Below are 14,851 nucleotides of genomic sequence, written 5' to 3'. Positions count from 1 at the left end.
GGAACAAAACTTGTCTTCTCGAAAGTAATTCAGATAATTTATGTTTAGTATTACATTTAGTGTTTAGAAAAGAGCTATAGTAACAATCTAATATTTTGACTAAGCAAGGTATAGTACATATTATTTCTGCCTCGTCATGTTTCAAATGTGTACCTTTAATGAGTAGCAAATTAAATATTACTATGGATATCTAGTGCTTTGAGATATTTTATTTCAGCCCTTTGTAGAATTCATACATCACTTAACACAAATGTTTTTCAGCTGGCTTTAGTGTTGTAGACGTTTCTTCAGTCTTACCTTTGAGTTTTTTTAAAAAACAGGTTAAAGGGATATGGGCAACAGGCGGGGAAGTGGATTTGAGACCAGTAAGAATTCAGCCATGATCTGATTGAATGACAGAGCAGGCTCAAAGGGCTGAATTGCCAACCTCTCCTAATTTCAATGTTCCGAGTGAAGTAACTGAGACTTGTACATCCGACAGGCTTTGCTCATGATTAAAACCACAACCTCTCCCATCATGTGATCTAGATTTTTTTTCCTGATTGATCCATGATCTCAACTTTCAACAATAACTCTTTTCCAAATTTAAAGTCCCCAATCTGAAAATGGTATGTCCAAGTCTTAGTTATTACATCAAAGACCTTGCATTCCAATTTATTCCTGCAATCAGAGACTAAAAATTGACTACAATTTTCAGAGAATAACATCAATTTGGGAATCTGGCCTGCTTCTGAACAGCTATCTAAAGTTAGCTTTGTTATTTCGCAGCATATACACAGCTATCTACGAAACAATAATTTAGTTGGCATGCATTTGTTGATTCTGTGTGATCTGTTTGAAAATATATAATGGGGGGGGGGGGCAGCACGGTGGTGCAGTGGGTTAGCCCTGCAGCCTCACGGCACCGAGGTCCCAGGTTCAATCCCGGCTCTGGGTCACTGTCCGTGTGGAGTTTGCACATTCTCCCCATGATTGCGTGGGTTTCGCCCCCACAACCCAAAGATGTGCATAGAAGGTGGATTGGCTATGCTAAATTGCTCCTTAATTGGAAAAAATTAATTGGGTACTCTAAAGTTTAAAAAAAATAATGAAAAGATATAATGGAGAATGTCTTCCGAGTAACTGACTGTTTCATCAGAATGGTCTAACACAATTTACTACTCCATTCAAACAGGAATGGAAAGAAATGCTGCATCCCTTTAATAATAATAATTTATTATTGCCACAAGTAGGCTGACATTAACACTGCAATGAAGTTACTGTGAAAATCCTCTCGTCACCACATTCCGGCGCCTGTTCGGAGGAAGAATTCAGAATGTCCAATTCCCCTAACAAGCATGTCTTTCGGGACTTGTGGGAGGAAACCGGGGGACCCGTAGGAAACACAAGCAGGCACGGGGAGAATGTGCAGACTCCACACAGTGACCTCAGCCGGGAATCAAACCTGGGTCCCTGGTGGTGTGAAGCAACAGTGCTAACCACTGTGCTACCATTCTGCCCATGGCTAGAAATTTGACATACTTAAGATGTGTAAAGCAAAGACCATTGCCTAAAATTAGTTCTTGTAAGCAATGATGTTGAAAAAAAATTCTTGTATTTTCTATGTTCTTGGTAACACATTATTTTGGATGGCATATTCGTATTACTCGGATCCAGTATCCACCTAAACATCACAAGATCCCAGATTACTTGATCAAGGCTTTGGAGATTTGTAATAATGAGAACATTTCAATTCATAACTGGAATAATAATCGATATCAGCCTATTTCTATGGTATTGAAAACCAAACCCAGTGACGAGCACAGTTTGAAAGTCTTGAGAAAATGGATAATCACATAGTATCTGGTCACTGTGCATCTTGGTGAGGGTTTTCATGTACAGTACTAAGATGTTTTTCATTGGAAGCATGCAGAGCTTGATCATGACAAAGGTCTAATTAACTGGAATACTTCATATTAAGTATCCTTCCAGTTATTTGATCTTTTTTCCTGAGTTCATTCTGATCTGTCAGGTTTTGATATATGAAATGCAAGTTTTGTGCTAAACATATTTCTTTAGTTGTATATTCACAGATTTGTACTTTATGTTCCTGGAAGATTTTATAACTGAGTCATGTTCAACTGCCTTCATGTGTCAAAAGGACAGTGACTGTGATACTGTTCTCAGATTTTGTACCCTTCAGGTATAAATTTTACTTGCTAGATTTACACTTGACATCACAATGTCAACAGCTGACTACAGCCCTCTTTGCAATGTGGAAGCAGCCAAGACTAGAATTTCTCTTTTTTTGGCTCTAGTATGTGTGTGTCGCTCATGAAATGAAAATCGCTTATTGTCACGAGTAGGCTTCAATGAAGTTACTGTGAAAAGCCCCTAGTCGCCACATTCCGGCGCCTGTCCGGGGAGGCTGGTACGGGAATCGAACCGTGCTGCTGGCCTGCTTGGTCTGCTTTATAAGCCAGCGATTTAGCCTTGTGAGCTAAACCAGCCCCTGGTTTCATCATTACTGGTTTCCACCTTCAGGCCAAGTTCGACTTGCTGACCACCGGAAAGGCTGAAGCTCAGTGGAGGAAGGCACAGGGAGCAGTGTACGGATATGGGGAGAAGGCGAGTAGGATGCTGGCGCATCAGCTACGTAAACGAGACGCGGCCAGGGAGATTGGTGGAGTGACGGATAGGGGAGGCAATGTGGACATTAATGGGGTCTTCAAGGACTTTTATGGGGAACTGTACCGGTCCGAGCCCCCGGCGGAGGGGGGGGGGGAATGGGGCATTTTTTTGGATAGGCTGAGATTTCCGAAGGTGGAAGAGGGACAGATGGAGGGGCTGAGAGCGCCGATTGAGCTGGTCAAAGGGATAGGCAGCATGCAGTCGGGGAAGGCGCCGGGGCTGGATGGGTTTCCGGTCGAATTTTACAAAATGTATGCAGACCTGTTGAGCCCCCTGTTGGTTAGGACCTTTAACGAGGCAAGGAAGGAGGGGGGCTTTGCCCCCGACCATGTCACGGGCACTGATTTCCTTGATCCTTAAACGGGACAAGGACCCCCTACAGTGTGGATCATATGGGCCGATCTCATTATTAAATGTGGATGCCAAGCTGTTAGCGAAGATCTTGGCCACAAGGATAGAGGACTGTGTGCCGGGGGTCATTCATGAGGACCAGACAGGGTTTGTGAAGGGAAGGCAGCTGAACACCAATATACGTAGGCTTCTGAATGTTATAATGATGCCGGCGGTGGAAGGGGAGGCGGAGATAGTGGTAGCTTTAGACGCGGAGAAGGCCTTTGATAGGGTTGAGTGGGGGTACTTGTGGGAGGTGCTGGAAAGGTTTGGGTTCGGGGTTTGTCAGTTGGGCGAGGCTGTTATATGAGGCCCCGATGGCGAGCGTAGCCACCAATAGGAGGAGATCGGAGTACTTTCGGTTGTACCGGGGGACGAGGCAGGGGTGTCCTCTTTGCGTTGGCAATTGAGCCCCTGGCCATGGCGTTGAGGGAGTCGAGGAATTGGAGGGGTCTGGTGCGGGGTGGGGAGGAGCACTGAGTGTCATTATACGCAGATGACTTGTTGCTTTATGTGGCGGACCCAGTGGGGGGAATGCCGGAGGTGATGCAGATACTTAGGGAATTTGGGGGCTTTTCTGGTTACAAGCTCAACCTGGGTAAGAGTGAGCTGTTCGTCGTGCACCCGGGGGATCAAGAGGAGGGGATTGATAGGCTCCCGCTGAAAAGGGCGGGGAGGAGCTTTCGGTACCTGGGATTCCAGGTTCACAAGCTTAACTTCACTAGGCTGGTGGAGCAAATGGAGGAGGAGTTTAAAAGATGGGACATGTTGTCGCTGGCGGGCAGGGTGCAGGCCGTCAAGATGGCGGTGCTCCCAAGGTTTTTGCTCCTGTTCCAGTGCCTCCCCATCCTTATCCCGAAGGCCTTTTTTGGGAGGGTCAACAGGAGTATTACGGGATTTGTATGGGCGCATGGGACTCCGAGGGTGAGAAGGGTGTTTTTGGAGCGGGGCAGGGATAGGGAGGGGCTCGCGCTGCCCAACCTCTGTGGGTACTATTGGGCTGCCAACGCAGCGATGGTGCGTAAGTGGGTAATGGACGGGGCAGGGGCAGCATGGAAAAGGATGGAGATGGCGTCCTGCGTGGACACGAGCCTGGAGGCGCTGGTAACGGCGCCGTTGCCGCTCCCTCCAACGAGGTATACCACAGGCCCGGTGGTGGCAGCTGCCCTCAAAATTTGGGGGCAATGGAGACGGCAGAGGGGAGAGGTGGGGGGCTCGATGGAGTCCCCGATACGGGGGAACCACCGGTTTGTTCCAGGGAGCATCGATGGCGGGCTTCTGGGCTGGCACAGGGTAGGTATTAGGAGGTTGAGGGACCCATTTGTGGATGGGAGGTTCGCGAGCCTGGGTGAGTTAGAGGGGAAGTTTGGGCTCCCCCTCCCTCCGGGAACATCTGTAGGTACATGCAGGTTAGGGCGTTTGCCAGGCAGCAGGTGGAGGGGTTCCCTCTGCTGCCCCCACGTGGGGTACAGGACAGGGTGCTCTCGGGGGTGTGGGTTGGAGGGGGAGGATTTTGGACGTGTACTACATCATGCAGGAGGTGGATGAGGCCTCGGTGGAGGAGCTGAAGGGTAAATGGGAGGAGGAGCTGGGTGAGGAGATTGAGGAGGGGACCTGGGCTGATGCCCTGCAAAGAGTGAATTCCTCCTCTTCCTGTGCGAGGCTTAGCCTCATACAGTTCAAGGTGCTGCACAGGGCCCACATGACTGGGACGAGGATGAGTAGGTTTTTCGGGGGCGAAGACAGGTGTGCTAGGTGCTCGGGGAGCCCAGCGAACCACGCCCATATGTTCTGGGCATGCCCAGCGCTGGGGGAGTTTTGGAAGGGGGTAGCAAGGACAGTGTCGAGGGTGGTAGGATCCAGGGTCAAGCCAGGCTGGGGACTCGCAATGTTTGGGGTTGCAGTGGAGCCGGGAGTGCAGGAGGCGGAAGAGGCTGGTGTTCTGGCCTTTGCGTCCCTAGTAGCCCGGCGGAGGATCTTGCTTCAATGGAAGGATGCGAGGCCCCCAAGCGTGGAGGCCTGGATCAATGATATGGCGGGGTTCATCAAATTGGAGAAGGTGAAATTTGTCCTGAGGGGATCAGTACAGGGGTTCGTTAGGCGGTGGCAGCCTTTCCTGGACTTCCTGGCGGAACGGTAGGGAAATAGGCAGGCAGCAGCAGCAACTTGGGGGGGGGGGGGGGGGGGTGTTTGTTTCGGGGGAAGGGAGAAATGTGTTTATTGAATATGCCGGGTGTTTATCTATTTCTCCTTTTTGTAGTTACTGGGGGGTTTTCTTTTTGTTGTTGTTATTATGTTTTTGAAAATCTCAATAAAAATTTTTTTTTAAAAAATCATTACTGGTTTCCGGCTGTATAGATTTTGGTAAATTTAGACCACTTGCCGTCTTGCCTATCTCTTTCCGCAGATGTTGATGACCAATTTCCGCTGCCCGTTTAAATATCTAATAGCAGAATGGCTATTTTGGTAGAAACATAATAAAACAAATTCAGTTATAACTACAGAAACACTGCCCTTACACAAAGTTGTTCCATTCCAAAGCACACCTTTAAAAGGATTAGTTATATTTAACAAGTTCAAAATGAACTTTCACCTCAAAATTTATTCAAAGAAAGACTTCTTATTTTCACAAGATGCATCCAAGATGACACTGACTTTATTGCAACATGTTAGACATCTTATGAAACTGCAGTAAATCCCAGAAGGCTATATGAAAGAAAACTTAATAAAAGTCATAGAAATCTAACAGCTGAATTATAATCTTATGTTCTATATATTATGTACACAACACAATTGTGCATTATTTGTACCCACCCGAATCTGGTCATCCAGATAACATCGCTATATGTACTAATCATAAAACTTATAGGGTTTTGGAATTTAGGAGATGATTTAAAAATAATGTTTTTTACAGTCTACTCAATTTTAAATTGCTTAATTTGGGTTACCTGTTTTTATTGTATGTTTGAACCAAACATGTACTTATCTTTGTTCTTTTAGAAGATTGTAGTTTAGTTGGTCGGCATGGGCTTGGCGGGCCGAAGGGCCTGTTCCTGTGCTGTACTGTTCTTTGTTCAAATTCATTAATGTGCTTTCAAATGAGTGGATAATTATTTTTATGCAAAACAAATTTCAAATGATCAGGAGTAAACTACTAAGGAAGGCATATTTGCACAACACCTCTGCAATCATAAGCAGGATTTTTCTTGTCTCATCAAAAGTCAATGGATGTTTGACTGATCTGCCGAATCTCCCACAGAGGGTACTGCTGTGACGGACTGGAAAATCCTGGCCCTAGTATCTGCATTCAGACCATTAGGTGTGGAAATTCATTTTTGTTTCACCTAGTTTTCAGGCACTAAATTGGCATTCAATACATAACCTAGCTGTCCATCCAAAAGAAAACTATACTTGAAATTCAGTTGTCACCACATTTATTTTATTTATGCTTGGATTGTGGGCATCAATGCCAAGGCAATATTTATTACCCATCCCTAGTTGCCCTGAACTGGGTGATATGGAAGCCACAAGGGCAGTTAAGGGTCAATATTAGGGTGGGGCTGGAGTCACAAAATGGCCAACCAGGCAAAGACAGCAGGTTTCCTTCCCCAAAGGACATAGTGAAGCAACTCACTTTTTGATGATAATCCAATAATACCATGGTCACATTTATTGATACCAGCATTTAATTTGCAAATTTTAAAAACTGAATTCAAATTTTCAAACTGTCATGGTGGGATTTGACGTCTCATTCTGTATTATTAATCCAGTAATATATCCACAGCATATTGGTTAAGACACTTCTTAGCAATCCCTGGTGGCCATCTGCAATGAATGCTGGACTCATTAAATTAATTAACGTGGGGCCTTTCACTTGAATTAGAACCCCTTTGAGAAATTGGTGTCAGGGAGCATTTGATTCAGACATTCTTAAGCCCACCAAGAAGGAAAACATGGCAGTCAGGAAGCAGACTGAAGAACTGATCTTTCTCAATTAAGCTAAGATTCTGTGTAAATATTGGCTGCTAGGGATTTATGATCCATGCCTTAACTGAATTTTCAAGGTTTTTAATAAGTAGCTTTGGAGAGCTGATTTTTAGATGCAGCTGTATTCTGTCACTTCAATGGCTTTGCAACACTAGTGTCATATTACAAGATGAACTGACCTCATGCATACCATCACTAAAACTACCAATTTCAGCCTCCATAACATCACATGGCTCCTCTTCGCCTCTGCTGTTGAAATCCTCATCCATGCCCTTACTACATCCAGACTTTACTTCCCAAAGTACTGAGAAAAGATGAGAATGTTGCTAGGATTTCACTGAGGCTGTCATCCACACAGGGGAGCAACAGCAGGAGAAAGCATAGCAGCACAGTTCTGCAGAGACTCAAAGGAGATGGAGGCATCTCACATGAATTTACCTCAGCTGTCAACCTGCTGTAGCTTACCTCAATAGTTTTATGTCCCTCAGATATCCTCAGATGCATTTTCAAATGCCATCATAGTCTCTGCAATGCACTACACCTCTGTTCCAACACTTCTAACTCTGGTCCACTCTGTTTTATCCCATTTACCCATCAACCCTCTAAATGGGCAGCACGGTAGCCTTGTGGATAGCACAATCGCTTCACAGCTCCAGGGTCCCAGGTTCGATTCCGGCTTGGGTCACTGTCTGTGCGGAGTCTGCACATCCTCCCCGTGTGTGCGTGGGTTTCCTCCGGGTGCTCCGGTTTCCTCCCACAGTCCAAAGATGTGCAGGTTAGGTGGATTGGCCATGATAAATTGTCCTTGGTTTCCAAAATTGCCCTTAGTGTTGGGTGGGGTTATGGGGATAGGGTGGAGTTGTTGACCTTAGGTAGGGTGCTCTTTCCAAGAGCCGGTGCAGACACGATGGGCTGAATGGCCTCCTTCTGCACTGTAAAATTCTATGATAAATATCTTGGCACCCGGTCAAGCAATGCCTTGATTTTAAATGGCTCACCCTCCTTTTCAAATCCCTCCATATCTCTAAATTCCACCAGCCCCACAACTCACTGAGGTATCTGCATTCATCAAATTCTGGCTAGCGCATCCCCAATTTTAATGGCTGCACCACTGGTGACTGTTTTTATTGCCTAGACTCTAAGCTCTGGAATTTCTATTGTTAACAAGTCTACCTGTTGGTTCCTTTCAGACACTACTTAAAACCTGCTTCTTTGACTAAAGTTGGCCTTCTGCCTATTTCACCTTTTGTGTATCAGTGACTAATTTTGCTTTATAATGCTCCTGTGAAGCCCCTTGTGATGTTTTATTACATTAAAGTTCAAATGTTACTGTAGTGCCAACAACTCCTCGAACATCTGGCAATCAGGAAAATACCACCTGTGCCATCCAGCCAGCTGCACATGATGGCTGGGACACCACGACTAAATGCAACCTGAGCCATGAATGTAAGTTGAGTCTATGATCCTCTCCTAACTAGCTTGAAGTTTAGCAAAAGGATACCCCATAAGAGGTGGTCAACCTGTCAAGCTGCAATCATTTTAGGAAATCCGTTAGGACCCAGTTAGCACTCTACCTCAGGAAGGATGGCAAGGCCTAAGGGAGAAGAGTCAGTAACTAGACAACACAGTTAAGCGAATTAGCAAAGTAACCAAAAAGATGAGAAACATTTTTTCTGCAACAAATATTTATGATTTGGAATGCATTGTCTAAGGGATTCAAGCAGATTCAATAATAACACAAAAAGTGAATTAAATACTTGGTGGAAAAAAAATGGGAGTACTGTGGGGAAAGAGCAGTGCTGCGGGGGAGGGATTAATGGAACAATATTAATTTGATCGCTCGGTCAGAGAGCTGATACAGACACAATGGGCCAAATGGTCTCCTTTTGTGTGATAGGATTCTATATTAAAATTGTTGGGGAGGCAGTGGCATAGTGGTATTGTCACTGGACTAGTAATCCAGAGACCCAGAGTCATGCTCTGGGGACCCAGGTTTGATCTCGCCATGGCAGATGGTGAAATTTTAATTCAATAAACATCTGGAACAGGCAGTCTAACGGTGACCATGAACCCATTGTCAAGAAGACCCATCTGGTTCACTAATGTCCTTGAGGGAAGGAAATCTGTCGTCCTTACCTGGTCTGGCCCACATGTGACTTCAGACCCACAGCAATGTGGTTGACTCTTAAATGCTCTCTGGGATGGGCAATAAATGCTGGCCCAGTCAGCAACCCCACACCCCACGAACAAATAAAAAATATATATATTGCATCATCATTGCATAAAACACTAAAATAAGCACATCGATTGCCTGAAAATGTGCTTGGTTCTATGACTAATCGGCACTGCAGGGTATGGAATGTATTCTGGATACTCATGATCTTTTAATTAAATTTATATTTGTTGCTCCATTGGCCAAGTTTTTACATATGGTCGGAAAGGATATATGGCACAGAAAAGGCTACATTCAAGCCTCCTCCAGTCTAAATCTACCATCGTAACCATCTATTCCCTTCTCCCTCATATACTTGTCCAATTTCCTCTTAATTACAGAAATGCTACTCACTTCAACCACTTCCTCTGGTAGAAAGTTCCACATTCTTACCACTCTTTGGATGAATAAATTTATTCTGAATTCCCTATAACTAATTGTTTGGTTATTGTAATAGTGTTACCCAAGAACACTTTTGTTAGAATTTTATGTTCCCTTTTGGTGGCACTGGGGCAACTTACCATCACACCTATCGCTCAAATCAAAAAGAGTTTATGAAATGGCCCTACACTACAAATTCACTACAAGCCCATGGACTCCCACAGCTCCCTTAACTAGAATCACAAAATAACAGTGTGGAAGAGGCCCTTTGGCCCATCGAGTCTGCACCGACGCATGAAAGACACCTGTCCTGCCCACCTAATCCTTTTGCCAATACTTGGCCCATAGCCTTGAATGTTATGACATGCCACGTGCTCATTCAGGTACTTTTTGAAGGGTGAGGCAACTCAGCTCTACCACCCTCCCAGGCAGTGCATTCCAGACTGTCACCAACCTCTGAATATTAAGGTTTTTCCTCAAACCCCCGCTAAACCTGCCCCTCACATTGTCCCCTCGTAACTGACCCTTCAACTAAGGGGAACAGCTGCTCCATATCTATAATCTTGTACACCTCGATCAGGTCACCCCTCAGTCTGCTCTGCTCCAGTAAAAACAATCCAAGCCTATCGAACCTCTCTTTATAACTTAAATGGTGCATCCCGGTAACATCCTGGTGAATCATCTCTGCACCTCCTCCAGTGCAATCATATCTTTCCTATAATGTAGCAACCAGAATTGCAGTACTTCAGGTGTGGCCAAACCAAAGTTCTATACAACTCCAACATGACCTCCTTGCTTTTGTAATCTATGCCTCAATTGATAAAGGCAAGTGTCCCACGTCTTTTTCACCACCCTATTAACCTGCCATTCTGACTTCAAAGATCTATCGACATCCACGCCAAGATCCCTTTGTTCCTCGGAACTTCCCAGTGTCAGGTTATTCATTGAATACTTCCTTGTCAAATCACTCCTTTCAAAGTGTATCACCTCACACTTTTCAGGGTTAAATTCCATGTGCCACCTTTCTGCTCATTTGACCATCTATATTCCTCTAACCCAAGACACTCAACCTCACTGTTAACCGACTGGCGAATCTTTGTGTCATCTGCAAACGCACTGATCCTACCCCCCACATAGTCATCTGTCATTTGCATAAATTACAAACAATAGGGACCCAGTACAGATTCCTGTGGTATGCCACTGGGCACTGGCTTCCAGTCACTGAAGCAGACATCTGTCATCACCCTCTGCCTCCTACAGCTAAGCCAATTTTGAATCCACCTTAATCAAGTTACCCAGTATCCCATTTGGATTTGCCTTCTGCATAAGTCTCCCATGTGGAATCTTGTCAAAGGCTTTGCCTACACTACGTCACACTCCATTTCTTCTGAGAACTCCATTCCATCCTTCCATTTTCTCATCCATCGCACCTGTTCAGATGATGCAACCTTCCAAACTAGCACTTCAAATGTCTTTTTTCATCATCCGGGATCCCTACCCCACCAAAGTGGTTGATAGGACCCTCCATGTGTCCAATCTATTTCATGCACTTCTGCTCTCACCCTGTCCCCTCCATCCCAGAAGCATGATAGGCGTTTTATTTTTCTAACCTTCTACTGACCAACCTCTGTTGCCACCCACAGTGCAAAGCCACCATCAAACACACACCTCCCCCTTCCCCTTTCAGCATCTGGAAGGGGCCCTTCCCTCCATGACAATCTGTTTCACTCCTCAGTCACTTCCAACACCCTCTCCTGGAGTTGCAACACCTGTCCTTTTACCTCCTTTCTCACCATCCACAGCTCCAAATACTCCTTCCAAATGAAACAGTAATTTACTTGTACTACTTTCAATTTAGTATACTGAATTCACGGCTCACAACGGTGTCTCATATACATTGGCGAGACCAAATACTGGCTGCACGATCACTTTGCAGAATACCTCAGTTCAGTCTGCAAACATAGACCCTGAGTTTTCCATCACCTGCCGTTTGCAGGGGTTGGTTTAGCACACTGGGCTAAATCGCTGGCTTTTACAGCAGACCCAGGCAGGCCAGCAGCATGGTTCAATTCCCGTACCAGCCTCCCCGAACAGGCGCCGGAATGTGGACTAGGGGCTTTTCACAGTAACTTAATTGAAGCCTACTCGTGACAATAAGCAATTTTCATTTCAATTTTCCACCTTGCCTCTACTGATCCTCCTGCCCTTTGTCTCCAATGCATCTCAATGCAAGCTTGAGGAACCGCACCTCATCTTTTGACTCGGCCCTCAATGAGGGCTCACTAGAGTTGAGCAATCATCACATCTGCCTCCATTTTTTGTTTCACGTTGTATTTGTTTCGAGTTTCTTTCTTTATTCCTTCACTTTGCATTCAGACGTCAAATTATGCAAGCAACAGGCCTCTTCTAAGCGCACCTTGCTGTTTTTTTTCTTCACCTTCCCCATTCCATTCCCTTTGGTACCATTAAACTTTTTTGTCATTTAATCTCCCCTGTAACCCTAACACCGACCTCCCCTATTGTTCGTCCTCAACCTTTTCACTAGCTCAAACCCTATTACATTTCTATCTTCCCTATCTTTCGTTGGAAGCTCATCAAGCGTTTACTCCCTCAGCAGATGCAGCCAACCTGCGGAGCACTTCCAGCATTTTCTATTTCTGTTCATCCATCCAGCATTGTCCCTTTGTCGTATAAAACGTCCCGATTGGTCAGATTCCAGCCTATCATCTGCAGAGCCGCACCCATCGCCCTCTGAACCAACACGCCGCCCATTCAGAATAAGCGATACAAGAGGGTAACCCGCCTGAGCTGCGACTAATGGAGTGACTGGTGTTCGGTTGAAAACGGTTCAAGATGGCGCTGGTGGGGGAGAGCGAGAACAGAGAGAATTTAACGGAAGAAATCCCGGAATATGACCGACGGAAAGAGAAGATGGTGGAGATTCTGCAGCGCAGGGACCAGGAGAGGCAGCAGGGGGTGGAGAAGAGGAAAATGGCCAAGGATGTGACCGGCGTGAAGGAAGAAAAGTCCAACTTCTTCACGGCGGCGTTTTCCGAGGAAAAGGCGGAGATCGAGGCGCTTTTGGAGAGCTGCGAAGGCAGCGACAAAACCGCGCTGAACGCCCGCTTCGAGGAGATCTCGCTGAAGATGCAGCGGCTGCAGAAGTTTGTGAACGACAGCATGATGTTCCTGTCTGCCTACGAGCTGCGCCAGGCCCAGGACGCTGTGCAGAAGCTGCAGGGGGCGGTGGTGGAGAAGAGGGATGAGTGTTTGCCCAAAAAGAAATTCGCTTTCAAATCGCGCAAAAAGGAAGGCGCCGGCCCGAAAGAAACCAAACCCGCTGATTCCCCACCGGACAAGAAACCCAACAACACCATAGTGATCGAGGAAAACCTATGCGGCTTTTCGGACGTCGACTCTCAGGTATTGGTCCGGCGGGCGGATGAGATCACCGGGAGAGACGTGTTGTTGACGAGGTTGTCCAACTGCGTGGTGAAGCTTCTGGGCTCGCCCAATACACTCCATGTCAAGAATGTCACCAACACCAAGGTGTTGTGCGGACCTGTCTCTACCTCTGTGTTCATTGATCAGTCCGTCGGCTGCACTTTTGCCTTCGCTTGTCAGCAACTTCGAACCCATAATACTAAGGATGCAAATGTATATTTGCATGTGACCAGCAGAGCCATCGTAGAAGATTGTACTGGAGTTTCCTTTGCTCCGTTTAACTGGAAGTATGAAGGTATTGAGAAGGATTTTGAGCTGGCAGGTTTAGACAGAACGAAAAACAATTGGAACATTATTGATGATTTCAATTGGCTCGCATCTGATCATTCCCCTAACTGGAGTATTTTAGCTGAAGAGTCTCGAATAACTGATTGGGACGAAATCTTAGCACCATAAATTTATCAAATGCGCCAGAAGTCAATATTTACTGAGTAATTGCAGGATGTTGTGACTTAATTGCAGTTGTTCCTATACTTGAACATGAGTAAAGTAAAATAAATCTCACGGACTGAAAGAAAGTCAACTCATTACATTTTGGTCCTATTTATTTGGAGGACAGTACTTGGTATGTGTTAAGGCTCAACTTGTACAAGTTTGCATGTTCAATTGTGAAGTATCTTATATATGACAATGTTACATGCAATGTAACCATGTCAACATTTTCTTAAGTGTTTGAGTTTCTATTGACATGTTAGTTATCATACTGTTGGAATATAGTTCATAAAGAAGAAGTTAAACTAATTTAAGAATACATAACAGTAACGAAATAAAAAAAAATCTTTTGACATTTTATGTTTCTGGCCATCCTTAACTAGCTTGGTTTTGATTTTTTGTCAAATGTGAAATCATCCCTTGCTGAATCAAATCTACAAGGCTTGAAATTGAACCTCATTGTACGTGTCTTACAAGTGGAAACAAAGCACAGAGGCCTATCTCTGTCTGAATAACAGTGAAAGCAAGTCCAACACCATGTTGATGCTCCTTAGGTGTTTCTTCCAATAACCTAATAAGAGGCCAGAGATTGGACAGACTTGCACCATGCAAGCTGTGACTAGTTTTGTATGCCCAGTCTACAACACGCTAACCCATTGTACTTTAAATAAACTGTTGGAGGTCATCAAACTTTGACTTTGGTCTGCTTCATTCCAATCACCTACCTGAGAGCTTTGGTGGCATTGCATTAAATTAATCTCTTGCTTATTTTTGATCTCTTGTCAAACTTAATAAAATGAGGCTCAATATCACTCAAGGTGACCAGTTCTACTATGTGACCCTGTGTTCACCACACCTGGTTCACTTTGCTTTATTCATGTGAATACATTTCTACTGCATTCTAGCTTCAACTTGAGAGAAGCTGTCTGGCTACATCAGGTTTGAGTTTTCACCTACTATACTAAATGGTGGTGGGGGAAGGAGAGGAATATTCATTTAATCTTACGAGGCTCCTCTGTGTTTGGTGCCGTCAATACAATAACCCTAAACTATGAAAGCTAAAAAGTTAAGTCTTTACAACAAATATAATTTAAGTACCTTTTCCATCTATCTAAATTTCATCCTTCATTTTCTTTTCTGCTTTACTGACATTCCATTTTAGAACAACTACCTGATTCTAAAATGCAGTTCCTTATCAGTCAAATGGTAAAAATCTGCCTGACAGTCTTTGACTGGGTTTGATATAAGGTAACAAATGGGATGTAGACGGATGAG

The 14,851-nt window shown here is 44.9% G+C and overlaps 1 protein-coding gene across 1 annotated transcript; it reads left to right on the top strand.

Annotated features, from left to right (window-relative positions):
• The first annotated feature begins 12,387 nt into the window (after nt 1-12,387).
• On the top strand, nt 12,388-14,266 carry tbcc (tubulin folding cofactor C). The gene has a single exon (XM_038812689.1). It carries the CDS (start codon nt 12,494-12,496, stop codon nt 13,538-13,540), a length of 1,047 nt encoding a protein of 348 aa, XP_038668617.1. The 5' UTR covers nt 12,388-12,493; the 3' UTR covers nt 13,541-14,266.
• The last annotated feature ends 585 nt before the right edge of the window (nt 14,267-14,851 follow it).

The sequence above is a fragment of the Scyliorhinus canicula genome, chromosome 1, assembly GCF_902713615.1.
Source record: "Scyliorhinus canicula chromosome 1, sScyCan1.1, whole genome shotgun sequence".
NCBI lineage: Eukaryota > Metazoa > Chordata > Chondrichthyes > Carcharhiniformes > Scyliorhinidae > Scyliorhinus > Scyliorhinus canicula.
The sequence above is the reverse complement of the archived record's forward strand: the minus strand, read 5'-3'. Positions and strand labels throughout refer to the sequence as shown.